Source organism: Microcaecilia unicolor, chromosome 8 (assembly GCF_901765095.1).
Source record: "Microcaecilia unicolor chromosome 8, aMicUni1.1, whole genome shotgun sequence".
NCBI lineage: Eukaryota > Metazoa > Chordata > Amphibia > Gymnophiona > Siphonopidae > Microcaecilia > Microcaecilia unicolor.
In genome coordinates, this window is record NC_044038.1 from 25,151,373 (window position 1) to 25,174,495 (window position 23,123).

Here is a 23,123-nt window from a genome sequence, read left to right on the forward strand (position 1 = left end):
GTGGAAGATGATTTAAGACAATCTACTAAGTTCAAGGCCATGAGAGGCTCTGGAGGTCAGGATGGAGCAACCATCTCTGAGTCTGAGTTACTGGAGTTGACTGTCACCTAAGCAAGATTGATTGGACAAGTTGTAGAGAATGATAGATAGGGTACCTGATCTGTCTGGGTGAACAAAGTGCAACAAGTATGAGTTGAACACCATGCCACAAAATTATCTGAGATCACAGGAACTGGAGAAAATACATAAAGGAGTCCATGACTCCAGAAGCTGCTGAACACATCATATATCATTCCCTCGGATGTAGTCTGAAGAGAGAAGAACTTGGCACATTTTGCATCCTCTGGTGCAGCAAAGAGGTCAAGATCAAGCTGACTCCAGCACTGGAATTGCGTGGACACAACAGCAGAGACAAGAGAACACCAATGGGGATTGAGTTTTCTGCCGAGTGCATCTGCAATTTGGCTTAACTCTCCTGGAAGATACAAGGCCTGTACAGAGGTTGAAATGACTGTGGCAAAGTGCAATATGCATTGTGCGTCACTACAGAGTTGGCAGAAACTACATCCTGCTTGTTTGTTGACATAAAACATATCTAACTTGATCAGCAGCCATGATTGATTCAAAGCATCTGCTTTTGCCACATCCATTGTCCTTGTGTCCAGAAGTGAAGATGACATGCTCCTCCCCCCCACCAGTTGTGAAGGTAAGCTGAGATTGCGGAGACTCAAATGGATAACCCTTGTCAAACTTTTGTGGGTTTTGCCACAATAGGAGCAACATTTGACAGGTGGAGCAAAGGGAACAGATCTAGAGAGAGGGGTTGGAGTTTCTGGTTCCAGTGTTGCTTGAGATGCCATTGCAGCAAGACAGTGGCTGCTGTGTGACCGAGGAAATGAAGAATACTCTAAGCAGATGTGCACCACACAGCACAGACAGTCACAGAGGACACCTACAGCAAGGACCTATCTGTGGGCAGGAAAGGATTGGCCTCTTGTGTCCAGAAGGATTATTCATATCTACACTTTGTTCATAAGATTTCCAGGGCCTTAGAGCTTGGATCCTCACATGCTCCAGACAATAAGTGGGACATCAGAGTGTTGTCTGCTATACTCACCCAGTGTGAGGCTCCAGAGTCTTCCTGAACAGACAGGCAAGAAGGCTAATATACACAAGGAGAGACATCAGTCTCTCGTCATCATGCTGAGAAACTCCGGATGGTGTGGGGAATTGTCAAGCCATGAGTGGAGGTGAGGCTGGTGAAGTCTTATGTTGCAGAATGGAGACAGTATCTTGGTTGAACCTTTGCAGCAACAATACAAGAACCCCCCCCCCCCTCCCCACACACACACACACACACACACACACACACACACACACATCTGAACTGTCATGGATGACATGAAGGACTCTGGGAATGATAGGAAAAGCCCCAAGTTCAGCTTAAAGGAGGGGCATGACTTGGGATATCTTGAGGAGCGGGGCTCCATCACCCCAACACTAAGGAGAAGTCAATCATCTAGGACCCAGCTGGGTATCAGAGCAAGCTTTACTATATTTCGACTTTGTCTTAGATTTTTTATGTGCAGGTAGAGTAGGACATGTCTCCCCATGACTAAATTTTGAATGCGTAGTCTGGGAGAGTTAAACTGGAGTGCCCAGTGAGTCATCATCACTATGCTACCATCCATGTGACTCCATCTGACTCCAACCACAGATGTTTTGAGGAGAATGTCTTTCAGGCTCCTGAATGTCTGGGTAGCATAGGCATGGAGCAGCAGCTAGATAACAGTGAGCATTGGGCCACTGAAAACATCACCACCACCAGAGTGGAACTTCTATATGACTGGAAGAGAAGGAAGCCAGTGACACTGTCTTTCCTCTGTGGTTGTTCCTTGTTTGCTTTTCTGGCTTTTTGGTCTCATACCTCTTCTTGTAATTTAGTCTTTTGTCCCCCTACCCTTTTTTTTTTTTTTTTTTTGAGAAGGAGAGGTACAACCATTGGGGAGCACAGACATATTTAGACATCAGCATAGAAATGCCTGGGTATGCACAAGAGAATGGCAATACTCGTTCACACCGGTATGTAGATATTCAATTCATTCATTTGGAATTGAACACGTGTTTAAGATAAGTGCTGCTCCTATCAGTTTTTTCTGCAATACGGAAAAGATACATTCAATTTATTAGCAGTAGGTAGGGAGGGAGGCACAGTGTGATGATGGCTTAAGGTTGTCGGGCTGTATACTGTGATCATTCACAATGGTAATTAAGCACGATAACAAACACTGAACACTGCATATAAAAAAATTTTTAAAATACATAAATGAGTCAATTGAATATCTACATACTGGTGTGAACGAGTATTGTCATCATCATATTTTATGACCAGTTATTAATTTATTGAACCTGAAGAGCATTCGTTATGCTTCTCTCGAGCTGGAGGAGAACAACGGCAAAGTGAATCTATTGTTGATGATATCACTATCAAAATGTGCCTGCATTGTCTATGCTTGTCTGCAGAGAAAAAGAATGATATAAGGACGCAGAAGTCAAAGTTATTTCTATGTTGTTCTTAAAACAGTAACAAAAATAATTGGCAAAGAAGGAAAAAAAGGAAAGGCATTCCATTCCAGTTACCTCGATCAACATAGCTCTTTCGGTTTTCATCACCACCTCCAACAAAGGTTTGACCAGGGTCTGAGGTGCAGCAGGGATCAGATGGAAGAGGTTTATAATGGCCGAACAAATTTTCATTTCCTGCGGACAAAACATAAAACAGATACTGTCCAAGCCAAGCATCCCAACTACTACACCACAGGCTCAGTCTAGCACAGCAAAAGCCCTACAGCTGTTAGCATGGCTCACCACCACAAACAGGAGTGTTAACCAGGAAAGCAGAAAAACGTCTAAACGCTGTCTGTGCATGCTTTGCCAAGTAGGAAAGCTTCCACTAACACAAAAATTTGTAACCGCTTTAGTCTCAAACTATAAATGCAACATAATGCAGTTTCCTCCCTTTTGTGCATGAAAAACACGGTTTATGTGTTTAGTTTCAAATGTTACAGATGACACAAAACCATGAACCCAATCCAGAGTATCAAAAACAAAACTGGGCTCCAGAATGTCAAAAATGAAACAGCACTTGGGCTATTTATTTTGTGGGGAGTTATAGAACTAGGCTGTTACCTTTTCAAATTATCTTCCTCAAAACTTTGAGGAGCACTGAAATCTTACGAAGCTTTAGCTTGGTAAATCCTAGCTAAGCAATTTCTCCTCTGGGTTTTGAAGAGTCCATTAGCTTCACTGTTTTCTTTGAGCTGCTCTTGGAACAGGAGCAGGAAGGAATCAAAAACCTTGTCAGGGCAGCCAGATATGGGGCAAAGGACAATTGCAACTTCTTTTTTTTTTTTTTTTAATAATTTTCATTTTACTTCTTCCAAACTGAGCTCAGCACTACATATACCTACTAAAGGACGAGTGTCTGGTTTTCACTGCCTTTAGTCCCTCGCCAAAGGGACAAACTAAGTCCCAAAACACATTAGCATGAAAGTTAAAAAAAAAAAAAAAAAAAAGCTTGGCCACATCTTTCTTAATGGAGACTTAGTTAAAGTGGAGGAGTGGCCTAGTGGTTAGGGTGGTGGACTTTGGTCCTGGGGAACTGAGGAACTGAGTTCGATTCCCACTTCAGGCACAGGCAGCTCCTTGTGACTCTGGGCAAGTCACTTAACCCTCCATTGCCCCATGTAAGCCGCATTGAGCCTGCCATGAGTGGGAAAGCGCAGGGTACAAATGTAACAAAAATAAAATAGATACTATTGGAGATTCTACATGGAATGTTGCTACTATTGGAGATTCTGTTGCTACTATTGGAGATTCTACATGGAATGTTGCTATTCCACTAGCAACATTCCATGTAGAAGGCTGCGCAGGCTTCTGTTTCTGTGAGTCTGACGTCCTGCACGTACAGAAGCAGAAGCCTGCGCGGCCACATTGGTGATCTGCAAGGGCCGACTTCTACATGGAATGTTGCTAGTGGAATGTAGAATCTCAAATATTAGCAACAGTGGAGGAGTGGCCTGGTAGTTAGGGTGGCGGACTTTGGTCCTGAGGAACTGAATTCGATTCCTACTGTGAGACTCACAGAAGCAGAAGCCTGCGCGGCCACATTGGTGATCTGCAAGGGCCGACTTCTACATGGAATGTTGCTAGTGGAATGTAGAATCTCAAATAGTAGCAACAGTGGAGGAGTGGCCTGGTAGTTAGGGTGGCGGACTTTGGTCCTGAGGAACTGAATTCGATTCCTACTGTGAGACTCACAGAAGCAGAAGCCTGCGCGGCCACATTGGTGATCTGCAAGGGCCGACTTCTACATGGAATGTTGCTAGTGCAATAGCAACATTCCATGTAGAATCTCAAATAGTAGTAACAGTGGAGGAGTGGCCTAGTGGTTAGGGTGGTGGACTTTGGTCCTGGGGAACTGAGGAACTGAGTTCGATTCCCACTTCAGGCACAGGCAGCTCCTTGTGACTCTGGGCAAGTCACTTAACCCTCCACTGCCCCAGGTACAAATAAGTACCTGTATACAATACGTAAGCCGCATTGAGCCTGCCATGAGTGGGAAAGCGAGGGGTACAAATGTAACAAAAATAAAAAAAATAAACTTTAACTGAATGCACTGCAGTATCTATATTATAATGCTGGGAAATAGATAAAGCAGCTTTAAGAGAATTTGAAAAACTCCTTCCAAAATATTAAGAATTTATTTTGTCCCAAGAGCTGTTTTGTAAATGACTTTTGGGAAGGGGGAAAAAAAAACTGGATGATTACCCAACTGAAAACAGTTTCTTCCACAGGTTTGTTAACATCTTGTGACTAAATTTATAGAGAAAGCTTTGGGATAGGTTTAATCCACACCAGTCACGAGTGAAGCATTAATCAAATGCACTCATTTATTCTAAAAGATATCAGCACTTATTTTCCAGTCCTATGCATGATGATCGGGGAACACTTAACCCTGAGTTCAAACACAAATGCGACATTTAAGTTCTCTTAAAGTTCCACTTTAATCCAGATCACCAAAAAGTCAGAACCATTGGAGCAGATGTAGCCAGACAACAGATTTTGGGTGGGCCTAGGCAAGAAGTGGGTGGGCACCAAGTGTTCTCCCCCCCCCCCCCCCCCCTGCTCCACAACCACCAAAAAAATATCTCAGCTGGTGGGAAACTGCTTCTTTCCACCTTGGCAGTCTGCAGCAAGCATGCACTGAAAACTGAGCATGCGAAGGTGCCGTTATTGTGGAGAGTAGCGTTTTCGTTACCATCAGGGGGAAGTCTTCAGCTGGCAGAGCGTGGGATCCCCACCAGCTACCGCTAAACATGTGCAACTGTTGGGTGGACCTGAGCCCTAAGTGGGTGGGCCATGGCCCACCTATGGCTACGCCACTGCATTGGAGTACTTTCAAAATATACGCAGCACTAATACAGCACCACATATACATCAAAGCAAACAACTACTGTCTTATTACACCCATTTTCTCTATCATCAGGGTTTACCAAAAAGAAAATACAGGCTGTTTTGTCAGTAAACTTATGCAAGAGCTTCAGTGCTTATAACAGTAGTTTATGAAAAAGTTAAGTAGGGATTAACAGAAGGCTGATGGATACATGGCATCCAAACTAAAAATCATGAAAGTACAGAGAAAAGGAAATATTTACAGAATTCATTCTGGTTTTGTGAGTCTTCACATCTCATTCTAAACTAGGGACCACCAAACATAGCCTTCGAGGACTGGTTTCCACAATGAACGTGAGACTTACATCATAGGCTGTTGAAGATGTGCATTTTTTTTTATACTATTACGAAACAAAACGATACAAATTAAAAACAAAATGGAATGGGAAAAAAAAAAATTAAAAGCAAAACTTATTTTCTAATTGCATACTCCTCCCGTGTAGCCTCTGGTTGCTGTTGGGTTTGCATTCAGGAGAAACGCTGGTTGTGGAGAATATGGTTGCCAAATCTGATCCGTTTGTCTGGATTTATACAATAAGGACTAGATTCTATAGATGGCACCGAAAATATTTCCACCTAGGTGTATTCTGTAAACTGCGCCTAGTAGGCGTGGTTTACAGAATATGCCTAGTGGCCATGTCTGCACCTAAATTTAGTATAACACTCTACTAAAACCAGGATTTAAGAAACCCTGTTTCAAATTCACTTTCACAAAATTGCCACAACTGTATAGTTGATAGACTATAATTCTATATGATATTTTGTTTAGAGCACCCTCAGATATTCCCACTATATAGAGCACACGAAAAATTTCTGTTGCTTAGTGGTGTAGCACTTCTTTCATCGGGTTGCTCGTTTTATACATGATAAAACTCCTAATAAGTGCTAACAGACTGGTGTACTTTTTCAAAAAGTGTGTACCAAACCAGCCTTATATATACCAATTGAAAAGGTGCAACCTACACCAACGTTCATCAGTGTCAATTTTTTCAAAATATCAATAAACACTTATCTGAATTGTTCTTTCATGCTATCTCCTCAATGTTTTGTTGTATCTATGAATAAATGAATGTCCGGCCCTTCGTCTTCCCCTGAACACGCCCCCGTGGATTTCAGAATACTTTCCTCAGGGACTAGGGTTAAGGCGGCCTCCTAAACTCTAGTCCCTGAGATGGAAATGGGGGAAGCCACTGCTTGCCCTGGGATTGGTAGCATGTAAAGTTGCTACTATTTGGGTTTCTACCAGGTATGTGTGACCTGGATTGGCCACTGCTGGAAGCAGGATACTGGGCTAGATGGATCACTGGTCTGACCCAGAACGACAATTGTTATGTTCTTATACACAAGATTATATAGTAGAAAAGTGTGGATCCGTGCCCAACTTGCTGGGGATTTACACCTGGTTTCAGCTGGTGTAACTCCTCGTGCCCAAAGCTGAGCACAGATCCGGACACTACACGCTATCCTATAAAGAGTGCCCATCCCAGAACGCCCATTATAGTTTACCCTTCAACAACGATCTTATTTTGGCACCAAATTTTGAGCACCATTAACTGAATCCAGCCCTAAGTGCAAAAACGTACATCTCAGATTATAGAATGAGAAGTAAATATGTGTGTGAGATATATCTGTGTACAATGGAGGGAATATGTGTAGAATTATTTCATGCTTTCCTTCCATCTGCGCTAGCTCAGGCTGAATGGTCTCTCCCCTACCACATGCAAGTTCAATTCAAAAAAAGAAAAAAAAAAAAAACCACAGACACACAAAATGAACCAGCTGGCCCAGAATGATACATGAAGACTCGCATGATCAGAATCAACATGATAAATTTCTACAGATTCTCAGTTTCCTCTTCATAGGCTGTTCTGAACCCTTGGGCAAATAAGCAATACAGTCAACCTCCAGAACCCTCTTCACTAAAGAAACAGGTAAGTTAATAATGCTTTACAAAAGCAATGGGTAGACGACCAGCTTACAGCTTTGCACAAGTCTGAAACAAATACTTATGCTTGTTTAACTGACAAATGGGCTCATTTTCAAAAGAGAAAAACGTCCAAAAAGTGGCATAAGTCTGCATTTGGGTGTTTTTCTCACAATAAAGTCCAAATCAGTATTTTCAAAATCTATTTTTAGACGTTTTTTTTTTCTGAAGTCCGCCAGAAGTGCGTCCAAATCTCAAGGGGGAGTGCCAGGGGAGTGTTCAGGGCAGAACTTGGGTGTTCCTAAGACTTAGATGTTTTCCAGCCATAATGGAACAAAACAAAACCGTCCAGGACTAAAAACGTAGACGTTTTGAGCTAGACCTGTTTCTATTATGAATAAGGGACAAAAAGGTGCTGTAAAAAAAACAGATGACCACTGGAGGGAATCAGGAATGACCTCCCCTTATTCCCCCAGTGGTCACTAAACCCCTCCCACTCCTCAAAAATGTGATGAAAAACATTACTTACCAACCTATATGCCAGCCTCAGGTCCATTAGAACAGCATGCAGGTCCCTGGAGTAGTCTAATGGTGGGTGCAGTGCACTGCAGGACAGTTGGACCCAGGCTCCTACCTCCCCCTACCTGTTACACTTGTGGATGAAACTGTAAGTCCTCCAAAACTCATCAGAAACCCACTGTACCCATATATAGGTGCCCCCTTCACCCATAAGGGCTATGGTAGTGGTGTCCAGTTGGGGGTACTGGGTTTTGGGGGGCTCAGCAGACAAGGTAAGGGAGCAATGGTCAGATGTTTACCTGGGAGCATTTTATGAAGTCCACTGCAGTGCCCCCTAGGGTGCCCTACTGCTGTCCTGGGATGTTAGGGGGACCAGTCTACTAAAAATGCTGGCTCCTCCTACATCCCAATGGCTTGATTCTGTGCGTTCTGCACTTGGACTTCTTTTTTTTCAAAAATGGACCAAAAAAACCAAAACGTGCAAATCACAAAACGTTGTTCGGAACCGTATTTTCGAAAACGAAAGACTGGCGTTTTTCTTTTTTGAAAATGACCTTCTTTCCTATTCGGATCTTGGACGTTTTTTGCAAAACGCCCAAAGTCAGACTTAGAAGTCATATCGAAAATGCCCCTTAAAGTGAATAATGAAATAGCTTCCATTTTTCACTTTACAGCAGTGCTTGTCAATGTTTTTGTGGTGGCGACCCCATAAGAGTGCCCAAATAAAACGGTGTGACCCCCCCTCCACTGGAGGTGCAGCATAATGATGCACCTATGGAAGGCCCACCCAAGCTGTGACCTCCATTTGGAGTCCAAACCCACAGTTTGGGAAGCTTTGCTTTAGGAGGATTGAGGAACATTACATTTTATCTGTAAAACAACCATCCATTCTGTTTCGGGGGGGGGGGGGGGGGGGCTCACTTGCAAGTACTAGATGGTCAGAAATAAAAGCCAGCTGATTTCTAAAATCCTTCACTCAGTAAAGACAGGTTCTTGCTGCTCGTCTCTGATGTTCAAAATGTGTGTATTCTCTGAGCGTCAATCTTCAAAATAAAGTGAAGAGAATACCTCATCATCCTTTTCTCCTTATGAAATACTGTGGGGTAAGGTTTTCATTGTCATCATTGTTAAAAGGGCTTGACGTTTTCTAGTTATTCTTAAGCTTGTATTGTCTACACTGAATGGAAGAGCATTACATTCCGACAATGGTACAAAAGGAAATCCAGAAAGACTGTTCATTATTAAATTCACTAAAGATCTAACCAATGGACTTTCTTTCACATAAAAAATAAAAAAAAGTCCAGCAGAACAGCACTCTCTTGAATATCAATATTTAGAGAACGCCAGGATAATTAAAGCGTGGCTCCTCAATGCAATAATGCGCACACCGCTTATGATATTAGCTGTCTAAGCTTTGACAAACGCCTACCAACAGTACACACGGACTTTAGTTTACTTGGGCTTTTAATATACTGCCTTTCAAACTTTATCATGATGCTGCAAAGCAGTTTACAAAATGTAATACTGAACAAAAGGAAGGAAACGAAACTACAATGCATCAATTAGGATAGTGAAAGGAGTGTAATAATGCTGGCATTAACTGGATCTCCCCAGGCAATCCCTCATCCTTCCCCAAAGGCTAGGGTAAATAGATAGGTCTTTAAAGCTGGCTTTAATCAAGCACAACTTGATCTGACCCTTAAATGGTGGGGGCATGAAATGCACCCTAGAAGCCACTGAACAAAAAAGCCAAGTGCCTTGTTGTGTCTAAACAATAGCTAGATGGAGGTGGGTGTGCCAGTTGGTTAATATATTGGAAAATCGTTGGGTGGGAGGAATGGTAAGGAATGAATAACTGAGAAAAATACACTGGGATCCCTGTGTATTATTAAGGTTTGAATTATATTCTAAAAAGCTACTGATTACTTAGTACCTTTAAATAGTCTAGTGGTTGCATTCTGTACAGTTACAGTTTATTAAATTTCTTATACTGCTGGGCGAAAGCGAAAACTAGTTTCATGTCCAGAACATTAATTGCTGGGGAATTCTTCCATGACCACAAGCCTTGCTTTGATATCTTTTCCGAGTAGAATGTCCATCCTGTCAGACGGGTAGATGTTACTACTGAGGAAACTAGTGAACCAAAATACATTTCTCTTTCCTAAAAGCTTCAGAACTGTGTACCATCCAGAAAAAAAGACTTGACTTTCTAAGGGAGATATACAGGTTTCTCTCAAATCTGGGATGCCAAGTTCCATCAGTGCAAAAGAAGCTGATGCAAATGACAGGTATGAACTTGTATCCTTGACACCAACTGAATACAAAATACCACGAGTCTCAGGATCTACAGATGTTTACCTGAAGGCCATGTCTTTACTGGAACTTAAAATTTTCCACCATAGATCGTTATTTTTGATGGACAAAAAGCTGTCTTGCAGAGGAGGCTTTAACTACTAAACAAATTATTCTGTCTAGAGTTGGTTAGAATTAGGGGCATTAATATCATTGTAGGGAAAAACTCCCAAGATACTATCCACAGTGAAAGTGTTTAGGAATAGAGCTGTTTGGTTCTGCAGATCAGCCAGCTTTGTATATTTAACTTATTCCCTTATCTATGATCTACAGCTATAGCCTGTGTCTTCTTGGCCTTCACAGGGACAAAGTTAACAGACAGGTTTACTTGGCCTAAAATAATGGGCCATAAACTTTAAAACCTCTGTGTGTTTCAAACAGACTCTGAATTAATACAGAGAAGTATTTTCAGAGAAGGAAATATGAGTGTTAAGATATTCAGGGAGATTTGGGGTTGCAAAGGGCAAATGATGAATATTTGAGAAAAATACCAAAGAAACAGAATTATGTGAAGGTGACCTTAGAGGTCAGAGTTGAAGAATACCAGATAAGTAAGAGAGAAAATATAAGACATTAAGTGATTGGACAAAACTAAGCTTCAGTAGTCTGATAGCTTCCGAAGGGAAAACAGAGAGAGAGAGAGAGATTGATTTTATTTTCCTTATACTGAAATTTGGATTGATATAAATTAGAATTCAATTTTCTGTAATACTGAGATAAAAGAATTTTTATTGTAACCAATTCTTTACTCTAATAAATTTTAGCATTATTATAAAAGAGACAAACTGAACTCAAGTGTTTTCCCTTTGCCAAAAAGGCTTGCATTTTTCTAGTCTCTTCTGTTCAGCTCCCTTTACAGGCAAGAAGGGAGTTGCCCTATATAAACAATAGCTTGAATTAACTAAAGGTCTTAAATTTTCTAGAAAAAAAATCTCTTTTTTCTTTTTAAATAACATTTTCAACAACGGAAAAGAAAAGGCTTGTGCGAAAAAAAATATAAAGAATCATAGGTGGCCAGGCCCTCCTTAATCCTTACTCAATGTTCAGGCTATTGCAATATCACCACCAGCTGAGGGGTCATCCTAGGGGTGGCTCGCCTTGGATATGAACTGCTATCCCAGTTCCATGATAAAATAAAATGTTGTACCTGGAATAATGCAGAAACAAGTGGGATGACCAAAGAATGGAGATAAAGACACAGAAGCCATACAGTGTAGATTAAAACTATTGAAAAAATGACCTGACACTCATGTTTTGGCGAATGCCTGCAGCAAGGGTCCTGTGCGGTTGGCGTACTTTATAAAGCTAACACTTGTTCTCAGGGGGAAGGGGAGTAATAATTCTATGAGATTAATTATCAACATTTCAGGTGGGGTCTTATCTGCATCCACCCGAGATCAGCACAAATCTCACTCTGCTCTGCATGCTCGGCTTTGGCACAATCCTGGGGATTCTACACAGCACAGCTAGAGATTCATGCCGAAATGCAAGCAGATTCTATATCAATGCACGAAGCTTAACAAGCTAATGAGCGCTGATAAAAGCACTTAACAAACAATCACAACGCAACAATGATGTTGCTACTGAGAGAAAAACATGTGATTTATACTAAATTGAACCCGCCGATTCCAAATATGAACTCCGAATTTGCCTGACACGTCTAGGTTTTAAGTTATACATGCAAAGCCTATTCACTTATAATATTAATGCTTGGGATGCATTTGTGCTAGTAGTGCAGAACTTCCTTGTGAACAGACGAGCTGAAAACTATGCTGAACTAGTAGACAACATGCTTAAAGCATATGAACAACTTGGCTGCCGAATGTCATTGAAAATGCATTTTTATTACATTCCCATCTTGACTTTTCCCACCCAATTTGGGACACGTAAGTGACGAACATGGAGAGAGGTTCGATAAAGACATTTCTACAATGGAGAACAGATATCAAGGCCACTGGAATCCCAACTTGATGGGGGACTACTGCTGGGTTTGTGACGGGAAAATATGACCGGTCACAAACGCAAGAGCAGATGCCTGAAGCACCTTTAACATTACTGGGCCTTGCTGAAGTAAGACTTTTAAACTGGAATACGAGACTTTTTTGAAATATTGTTATTCCATTACATTTTCATATACTGTTTACTACGAAAACTTTGATGTAGATCAGGTAATTGTTGGAGTAAAACTCGTTCTGTAAAAAAATTATTCAATGCTTTCCAAGTGCTTAATTCATTTGGGCAAACTTATGCATAACAAAATTTCCTGACGTGTTACAACAATTCTGACTTCAGATTTGGAATATGCACACTGAATTTAGTATAGGACAAATGGGTTTTGCCCAGTAGCACACGAAAAAAAATTTTTTGTTGTGCTGTGTAATGAGCACTTAATTGGCACTGATTAGAATTTAGATGCACAACTCACTAAAGAGTGCACCAAACTTCTAATGCGTGCATGCAAAAAGAAGCGTGCATATGGGCAGGAAAATGGGTGTTTCGTGGGCGTTGCAAAATTTACATGTAGAGTTATAGAATATTAACGCCACATTTTTGTTGACGTAAACAGATGCGCTTAGTCTTAGGCGCTGAAATATCAACTAAGCATGTTCTGTAATCGGCGCTGATTACAGAATACGCTCAGTTGGCATCGACTCAGCGCTGATTTTTTTTTAGGCGCCATATATAGAATGTCCCCCAATGTGTGTTAATGCCCTGTACAACGGCCAAACCGAAAGAGTTTGTAGCAGCTCCAACTAATTCAGAATGCTGCAGCACGACTGATAGAAGACTGCAAGTGGTGTGACCACATCATGTCCTTCCTGCAAAAGCAACACTGGCTACCAGTACCTTGTAGGGCTAAATTTAAAACTCTATATTTGATTTTCAAGGCCCTCAGACAAAATGGGCCAGAGTACCTAAAGAATAAGTTAACCTTTTATACACCTTTAAGACCTCTAAGGTTCTCTCAAGGGCCATATCTACCTCTACCCTCATCAAAAGAAATTGAATATGATACCTGCCAGCGAGCCTTCTCAGGCGTAGCCCCCCACGCTCTGGAATTTACTCCCAGAAGAGCTATGCATAACTCAAGACTAACTCTACTTCAGCAAGCAGGTGAAAGCCTGGTTCTTCTCCCAAGCCTTTAATAAGTAGGGTGACTGGCTATACACCCATTCTGCACCTGGACTAGATTGCTACACACACTGTAACTTAGATCAGTTCCTTATCTCTTGCTTAACTATACAACGAACTTGCCTTGAGTTTAGCTAACCATCAAATTATCCCAACTGACACTGTACCATGCATCTTGTTCCCATCATATATCTACTCTTGATCCCTCAGCTATATGGTAAGCCGTACTGTAGAAACTATTTAGCATCATATCTATGTTAGTTGAATGCTCTAATGCATATTAGGTGTATCATTAGTATTATGCTAACACTGTATTATATCTCTGGTATTTGAATTCCAATGCTGTTAAATGTGTATATTTTTTGATACTGTTTCACGGTAGTTCTATTATTAGGTTTCAGTTTACTGTTTTCAAGTTTACCTCATTTATTGTATTTATATTTATTCTTGGTTATTTTACTATTGTTATGCTGTTAACAAAGTTTTATGTTAAACTGTACCCGCTGTACACTGCCTTTGGTGAATCTCTTCATAACGGTGGTTAATAAATCCCAATAAATTAATTAATTGAATGAGAGACAGACTACACATGGGAGAGTCCGTTTCTTATAGAATTCGGGTGCTTAGACTGTCTCTCATTTAATGTACAGTGTGAAAATGCCTAGCGTTCAAAAATCCTGATAGACATTGAGGCATATTTTCAAAGCACTTAGCCTTCCAAAGTTCCATAGGTTTCTATGGAACTTTGGAAGGCTAAGTGCTTTGAAAATATGCCTAATTATAAACTAATAAAGTCAAAAAAGAAAAGCTTACATATAAAATGTCGTCTTGGAGCAAAGAGACATTTGTTACTGATTTAAGTTGGATCCAGACAGACCCCCACATGAGATTTTGGTAATTCAAATCAAAGAATCATGACTCCCCTTCCCCCTGAGAACAAACGAGGGTCAACTCCAGATTAAAATGGAAGATATTGGCCATCTAAGCTGTGAGGTAAACATTTCAGTAAAAAGAACAAGCAATGCCTGAATTGGATTTAATCAATATGTATATGGGTATGGACATGGCCTGACTTTGCTTCTAAGTCGTTAGGCTATAAAGGCAGTGCATCGCAGAAATAATACAAAAAAAAAAAAATATGGAGATGGCCTGCTTTTGCTACGAAGGGCTCACATATCCTATATAATAATTTGCACCTCCAACATTCCATCGCTGTCTGGCTGCCTGGGTTCGTAACATCTCATGACGTCAGCCAGCCTCCAGCGTTCCATTCCCCCTCACTGCCCCGCCCTCACGTCAAAATGTAATGACGTCAGAGGGCGGAACAGTGAGAGGGAAGGGAACGCTGGAGGCTGGCTGACGTCATGAGATGTTACCAACAGAAGGGAAGCCAGCCAGGCCAGCCAGAAAACGATGAGGTACAAAGGAAGAGAGAATCGCGGCACATCGAAGGGAGGGCAGAGCAGAATCAATGGGCATGGATGGGAGGGCAGGGAAGAGGAGAATCGCTGGACATGGAGGGGAGGGGAGGGGTGGGAGAGACAAAAAAAATCGCATACAAGAGAGCCTTTCTAGGGCCCGTTTCAATGTTGAGGAACGGGCTGGGTTCCACTAAGCTTTACAAAGTGCACCAACCACACAGGACCCCTGATGCAGGCATTTGCCAAAACATGACTGTGTTGGGTCATTTTTTTTTTTTCAATAAAGCTTTATCTGTGCTGTAAGGCTCCTGCAGCTTTGCATCCTTGGCCATCTCCACTCTTTTCTATTTTATGTTTTCTGTGGAATGTGTTTCTTCTTGTTCTCTTGAATGTACCTGAAAATAAACAGTTAAAAACCATTGGTCTGAAGACGGCTACCAAACCAAGCAAAGTAGAAATGCTACCCTTTCAGCTCCAACAGGTAATCCTCCAGAAGTCTATCCTGAAGGGACAGCAGTAGCAAAGGGAAAACAAACTTTCATAACATAAGCATGTGGATGTTCCCTTCCTTCCGTTCTCCCCCCCCCCCCCCCCCCCCCAAACCACACTAGATAACAAGGAGGAAACTCCAATGATCCAGAACAAAATATGAAGAGGAATCAGAAATAACTCTTAACAGAATAGTTATTTTATAGATATATACAAGTAATATGCAGAATTGATAGAGTAATTGATCCAGTCGATCCTAGAAGGCTGAACATTCAGACTCATGCTAATTTTGATTCATCCAAATGAACAGCCTGCCCCTATATTTTCATCTCTAGCTCTGGTACAGAAAATGAAGGGATAGTTAAATTTACCAATTAGTACACCTTGGGAAGAACAATGGATGTGTTGATCTCTTTTTATTATAGTGATAATTTAAATAAATGTGGTCTGTACCGCAATCCCAACCCTTCCTCTCCCCCCCCCCCCCCCCCCCACAAAAAAGTGGGCTGGTTCTTTTGTTACATGTGGTTTAATATGAGAACCAAATCTATATGGAATGTAGCTTCTCCTTGCAAAAGGAAAAAAAGTGTTTCAACCTGTTTTTGAGCCAATCTGGACACTGAAAACTATTCGCGTCCTCCTCCAAGTCCGTCCAGCCCCAAAAACATGCTTCACAGCACTAACACAACTTCTGCCACAGACGAACACTGAATGACAGTTCACGGCACCGCACGGGAAGGCACAAAGCACTCTACCTGTTACACCACACCAGAAAAGGCTAAACAAAAATCACACTGAAAAACAGAACCAAAAAAAAACAAAAAACAAAAAACACAACACCATAAACAAACAGCTTCCTGAGACCTCCTCTAATATTCTCACCTCTACCCCTTCCGCAGCAGGCTGAACAAAAACAAAATTTGCAACATGGGGGGAGGGGGGGAACAAAAAAAAAAAAAAAAGAGAGAAAAAAGTGTGAAAATTATGACTATTGCTTCAGAACTGCAGTCGTAAACTGACTTAATAGGTATGTGTTCTCACCTCAAATTGACAGAATGGAGGGAAGGAACATCTCCCGCACTCTGACATGCTCTCCTGAGGATGGAGAGGAAAATCATCTTTTTTTTTTTTCTAATTGTACATTATCTCTTCGTATTATCATGTATATATTGTCCTACATAGTTACAACCAACATAAAAATCAAGGGTGGATGAAATGGGGGCACGCACACACATCGCATATATTTAATATTAATTTTTAGACAGTTCCTAAAACTAATACAATGAACAACCATGTGCATTTGGAGTGTCAACACGAAAATACCCAATTGATTCCTCCGTAGCCATTTCTGCCTCCACCCCTCAAACACAGAACAAAGAAACACATAAGGTGAAATTAGAGTCTGAAGAAATTGCTGAAGAGGCTGATGCACCCTGCTGCACCATTAAACTTGTTTTTTTTTTCCTGCAATCCTGTCCTTCTGCTGGGCTTGTTCGACAGAGAATGAGGTAGCTAGAAAGGCAATAACTGACTATGGATATCCCCCTAGTACAGTTTTGTACAAGACTTGTATCTCTAACCAGTTTTAAGTGGAATCTCAACGGAAGTGTGAGCTTGTTGATTGTTTTTTTTATATAAACTTATAAACAGGTATTAGAGGCACTAACAATACAGATCTGGGTTATAAAAGCTCTAAAAATAACAAAAAAAGCTGGCAGGCGTCTTATGAACAAATTGGTTTATTGATGCATGAACTTTTCAGGGCAAGAGTCCACTTGATCATATGCATTTGTTTGTTACTGCTTGTGCCTCAATAAGAGGCTGGTTCATGACGCTGCAGTTAACACTGGGTTTAGAAATGGTTTGGACAAGTTCCTAAAATAAAAATCTATAAACCATTATTAAGGTGGACTTCAAAAAATCCACAGTTTATCTATTTTACTCTTTAGGGATCACTAGATACGTGTGACCTGGATTGGCCACTGTGAAAACAAGATGCTTTCGGGACCTCTGGTCTGTCCAGGAGTGGTGACGCTTATGTATTTTAACATGGAACGCAAACATTTATCTAGGTATTTTTGTCCATGGGACCTAGTCACTAGTAATATCCATTTGTCAGCCTTAAAGCACTTCCAAGCTTTGTGAATCTGCCTCTAAATCAATGGCATCTAGCTAAGTGGCCTCTCATCCTCAAAAGCTTAATACTCAACAAGTTGGTTAGTCTATAAGGACCACTTGCCTCTTTGCTGCTATCCCTCTGGAAGTAAGGCCATCAATCTAGCATGCCAAGTACATAGCCTGATATGAGGTGAACTTTGTACTTTAGATCCAGATGTCTGGAAGTTGTTTGGGTTGTGAGTGGTCTCTACCTGACTGAGTTGATGAACTGGCAGAGCAAATACTTCTTTAGATGCACTGAGACACTGAAATTGCCTTGAACTCTTGTTTATTCAGTGCAATTGTAATAGTCTGTAGGGACAATGCCTTAGAAATCTTCAGTAGAAACTTACAGTAGAGGAGTGGGTATCTTGCTGAGTGCCTGTGATTGGTTCATAGGGGAGGTTCTGAGAGATCCAAGAAAGGTGGTTTCTCGGAGATGGCAGCTGCCTCAACTGAGCCTGGTGCGCAGAAAAGAAATAGTGGATCATCTTCATTTTGAAAAGGTACATTCCTCAGCAACCCTCCAGACCGGTCAAGACGCTTGAGTTATGCATGCCTTCCAGCCGAGGAAGACTGAGAACACCTGACTTTGAACACTGAGGGCCCCTTTTACAAAGTGGAGGTAAGCCCAACGCGGGCTTACCAATCACAAAAAAGGAAGTACCGCCGGGCTACCACAGCTGCCCGGCAGTACTTCCCACCCCCAGCGCGCTGTTATATCTTGCGCTACAAAAATGTTTGTGTACCAAGTGGTATCAGTTACCGCTGGGTTAACGCAGGAGCCCTTACCGCCACCTCAAAGGGCTCCCCCCCCCCCCCCCCCGAAATTACCGTACGGCCATTTCCTACAGAAAAGGAAGACCTACTGCGGTAAAAGGGGGCCTCGGTGCACATCAAAAACACACCGAATCCAGTGCAGGTCCCCTTTTGCCGCAACTTGGTAAAAGGGGCCCTGAATATCTATCCTGTGTAGAACCCCAACCAGTATGCCTCCAACAGAGTGTAGACGTACAGCAAGTACAGCCTGGTGGGCCCCGTGGGGTGCTTTGTTTTTCTATCCTTTGGAAGTTTAATAATAAAATAAATAAAAATAAAATAAAAAAGTAACCCTGTACCGCTGGTGCCTTATCGTGCTTTTGGGAGTGCGAGTCTGGTGGGGCCCCGTTTTCCCCCACGGGGTGCTACACCTGGGTGGTCGGGTCCCTCCCCATCCCCTGCCCTCCAGTGGGTCCTCGAGGTGATCCGCAATGGCTAGGGACTAGAGTTTGAGCGTCCTCTTCCAGATTTGTTTCTAGAATCGCCGTGTCATTCTCATTGCAAGGCAAGGGCAATTTGAGACACATTGTCTCATCTGGTACTCCTAGGGGTGGTAGCGCCCGTGCTGCAGATGGAGCGGAGGACAGGCTGTTATTCCAATTACTTTGTAGTTCCCAAGAAGGAAGATTCCTATCAGCCCATTTTGGGCCTCAAATGGGTCAACAGAGCTCTCAAGATTCCCTCCTTCTGCATAGAGACTTTGTGTTTGGTCATTGTCGCAATTCAGTGGTGGGAGTTCCTTACTTATCTGGATCTAACGGAAGCTTATCTGCACATTCCTATTTGAGCGACATCAGTGGTTTCTTCGTTTTGCTGTCTTAGGGAAGCATTTTCAGTTTTGTGAACTGCCGTTTGGACTCGTGACAGCACCTCGGACGTTTTCCAAGATGATGACGGTGGTGGTGGCAGCCTTGCGAAAGCAGGTGTCTCTTGGTCCATCCATATCTGGACGATTGGTTGATTCGAGCAAAGTCCCATTTGGAAAGCAAGAGAGCCACCGGTCAAGGTGGTGAGTTTTCTGGAGTCGCTGGGATGGGTGGTGAACTCAGGAGAGAGCAATTTGCAGCCATCTCAGTCCCTAGAATATTTGGGGGGTTCGTTTAGACACACTGGTAGGGCATGTGTTACTGCCACCCGCTCAGATCAGCAGACTGCAGTGACAGATTCGGGCGCTCATGTTGAAGAGCTTACCCTCGGCTCAGTCCTATCTTCAGGTTCTCAGCTTGATGGCAGCCACACTGGAGGTGGGGACACGAGCCAGGGCTCACATGAGGTGGCTCACATGAGGTCACTGCAGCGAGCTCTTCTCTCACACTGGTCTCCGCAGTGGCAGGATTTGGAGGTGTGGCTTCTTCTTCTGGGGGCTCCCCTGCACAATCTACAGTGGTGGCTTTGCACTGCTCATCCGGAGAAGGGCATGCCTCTAGAATCATCAGAGTGGTTGCATCACCACTGTCACCAGTCTGGGGGGGGGGGGGGGGGGGAGCTCACTGCCTCGGGCAGGTAGCCCAGGGCCACTAGTCGATAGAGGAGTCTTGCTGGTTGATCAATTGTTTGGAGACTAAGGTCATCTGGTCGGCTCCAGAGTTCTTCTGGCCGCTCCTCCTTGGCAAAGCCGTGCGAGTGCTCTCCAACAACACGACAACCGTGGCCTATGTGAATCGGCAGGGGGGCATGAAGAGTTGAGCAATAGCGGAGCAGACGGTGTTGCTGATACATTGGGCGAAGTCACATCTTCAGGACCTTTCTACAATGCACTTGGCCAACAAGGACAATGTGCAGCCAGATTTCTCTTCACCAATCCATGTTCAATTGCATCATCTTGACACGGGGTCTCCCTCAGGTCAACCTCATGGCAACGGCCGACAATGCTCAGGTGCCTCGCTTCTTCAGCTGTCAGCGAGATCCTCGAGCTGAAGGGATCGATGCATTAATCCTGCTGTGGCCAGCTCGGTTGCTCTTTTATGTGTTTCTGTCTTGGCCCTTGGTGGGTTGGGTGGTTTAGAGGAAAGAACGACACTAGGGGTCGGTGATTCTGGTCGCTCCGGATTGGCCTCGCCATCCTTGGTATGGAGATTTGATCTAGTTGGCAGTGCAGGGGATCTAGGCATTGCAGGGGCCAACGGACTTGTTGCATCAGGCCAATTGTGATCTCCGCTCTCACTTATGACCTGGCTCTTGAGAGGGCTCAGCTGCGGAAGAAGGGCTATTCCCCCAAGGTGATGTTGCAGTCTTGGAAGCGGCTGATATCCTTAGCCTACGTCAGAGTGTGGCCGATTTTTAAGAACTAGTGCCAGGATCAGTCTTATTGGCCTTTGTGTTCTTAGCTCACAGAGATTTTGGAATTTCTTCAGGATGGTTTGGATAGGGATCTGGCTTTGTCTTCTTTTAAAGTGCAGCTCACGGATATGGCTTGTTTTCGGGGTAGAGTTCAATTTTCTTTCCCCTAGACCCTCCAGACTGGTCAAGAGCCCCTGTTTATTGTGTAGTGCTCAAGTTTGCTGTGGTTGTTTCTTAGTTCATACAAGTACAAATTCAGTCCAAGAGATACCAGACATGTTCTCTATTTTTAATTTTTTTCTTTAATGAATTCTCGACTGGTGCAAGTCAGTCTGCTGCTTTTTGGTCTTGTCTGCGAAAGCACAGTTCTTTTTCGAGCGGGCCTCAATACAGGATTCTCTGAGTTTTCTTCTTTTCTTCCTTTGCTTTGTTATCGATATACTGACTGGTTGGGGTTCTGAATAGGATAGATATTAAGTGTTCAAAGTCAGGTGATCTCAATCTCCCTATGCTGGTAGGCATGCATAAGTGTCCTGACCAGTCTGGAGGGTCTAGGGGAAAGAAAATTAGCAGGTAAACTCTAATTTCACCTTGATTGTGTATGGAACCTCTCTTCAGAAGTGGACTCTATAAGTGGTCATTAAGAGGGGCCATCACATGGCATCCCTGCTGAAATGTTTGGAGAGTCAGGGTTCTGATACTCAGGACAGGGTGAGGGGTTGGTAGTTTTGTGCAAGGACTTCTAGAGAAGAGTTGTACTCTCCAGAAAGAACTTCTGAAGGACTTGGAGCATGACTGTTTGAAGTGGAGTATCTGGAGTTGGAAGGGACATCTCCGGCTGTAGGACTTGCATAATGTGGCTCACAGGACTGTCAACACTAATAGTGAGTAATTCTGCTTCTTGTGTGCAGATGCTGATAACGCTCTGCTCCAGCTCTGCTGTAGGGGCTGGCCTCTTCACTGGTTTGTGCTTTCCTTTGTTATAGCGCACTACCTCTTTAAGCGGACTGCTTTTGTGCTACTCTCTCTCAAAGTTGTCCTGTCTCCTTAAGGGGGTCAGACTTTCCCTCTTTGAGGCCTTAATAGTCCCATGGTGTGCCAGGGTCTGGGCAGCCTTTGAAGCAAGAGAAGCAGGCACAGTGTTAGAAGTTAAGGAGAAGCGTCTAATCCCTGCCTTTTTTTCAGAGCTTTGCTTCTGGCACAGGGAACAAGCCATAGTTTCAGCTGCAGTTGACACTGGGAAAAAAATTGGTTGGGGTGGTGTCGGTATTGATGAACAGCTAAAGCTGGTATGGTTTTTGCATCTGGTACACTTGGTTGCAGTGAAGTTCCTGCTGAGGATTTCATTCCTGCGGGTGCCAGTCTTGTGCACAGAAATCTGGAAGCCATGAGGCTAGGAACTCACTTGGTCCTGGAGGGGTTTTGGTGTTAAGGCATTCTTATAGAGATCTCTGCTGCTCTTCTTGTTGCAGTTCCAAGTCCCTTTTTTTTGTTGTTGTTTTTTTTTGGGGGGGGGGGGTTTGGCTCTGAATGTGGTTTGACTTGGGAGTAGCAGTGAAACAGCAAATTGCCATTCATTAAGTAAGGGGGGAGGGTTGAGTCCTGTGTATGCTCAGGACAGTCTTTTCAAAGGCTTCCCTGGGTTATGGGGGTATATTGCCACAAGTCGTCATCAGGATTATGACACCTATATGTCTACACTCTCTTGTCTGTTAATAGAATAAACACGGTTTCCAATTTACAGTTTACCGTGTTATTCCATGATTACCAAATATGCATTCTCAGACACACAAATTCAAAAATGTGCAGCTAGTCAAACAGAGACATCTATCTATGGTGTATAGTGTTTCTGAAGCCCCTCTACCTCTCATGAATGGAAAAATACACTCAACACAAAGCTACAGTAATTCTGTAACTAAATGGCTTAAGGGGCTACAAGACATTTTCCTCACTCCTAGACAAAGCAAAACCTCATTGACTTTAAAACCATTTGCATCATGATATGTCTCTTCCTCTGGCGGAGAACCAGTACAGAAGCAAATTGCAAGCAAAACATAGCTATAAATATAACTGACAGCTCTGTAAGATCTTAACATTCAGATTAAAATGCTTTCTCGTTGATTAATTAAAATCAGCTGTGGAAAATACAACATGTAATCCAAGGACTCCTTTCTAAAATCAATGTTCAACTTGAGGAACAAAATTATTCCGTTTTTTTTTTTTTTTACGGTTGACTGTAATCAATTATGCACCAGTGGGCTTTTGTAGTTTATAACATTTAATATACTGCTGACTTCTATCGCTATTCCCACACTACACACAGCAATTTAGCAGGAAAAAATTGTCTAAATCTCTAGGAGTTCATTAATTACAAACTAGCCATAAAATATATCGAACTCATAACTTTTCAGTCTAAAGTCAGTGATTCCCAAACTAGGCTCTGCGGAATCTTTTCAGGGGTTTGAAGTGAGTAAGTTAGCGGTATGCAGGTTCAGTTCAGCGGCATGACTAGGCAT

General features: G+C 42.7%; 1 protein-coding gene across 1 annotated transcript in view; it reads right to left on the bottom strand.

Annotated features, from left to right (window-relative positions):
- TRRAP (transformation/transcription domain associated protein) overlaps positions 1–23,123 on the bottom strand; it is a 342,568-nt gene that overhangs the window by 220,056 nt on the left and 99,389 nt on the right. The window contains exon 31 of the mRNA XM_030212524.1: positions 2,641–2,760. Coding sequence (XP_030068384.1) covers positions 2,641–2,760 — 120 coding nt within the window. The remainder of the gene's footprint in view (positions 1–2,640; positions 2,761–23,123) is intronic.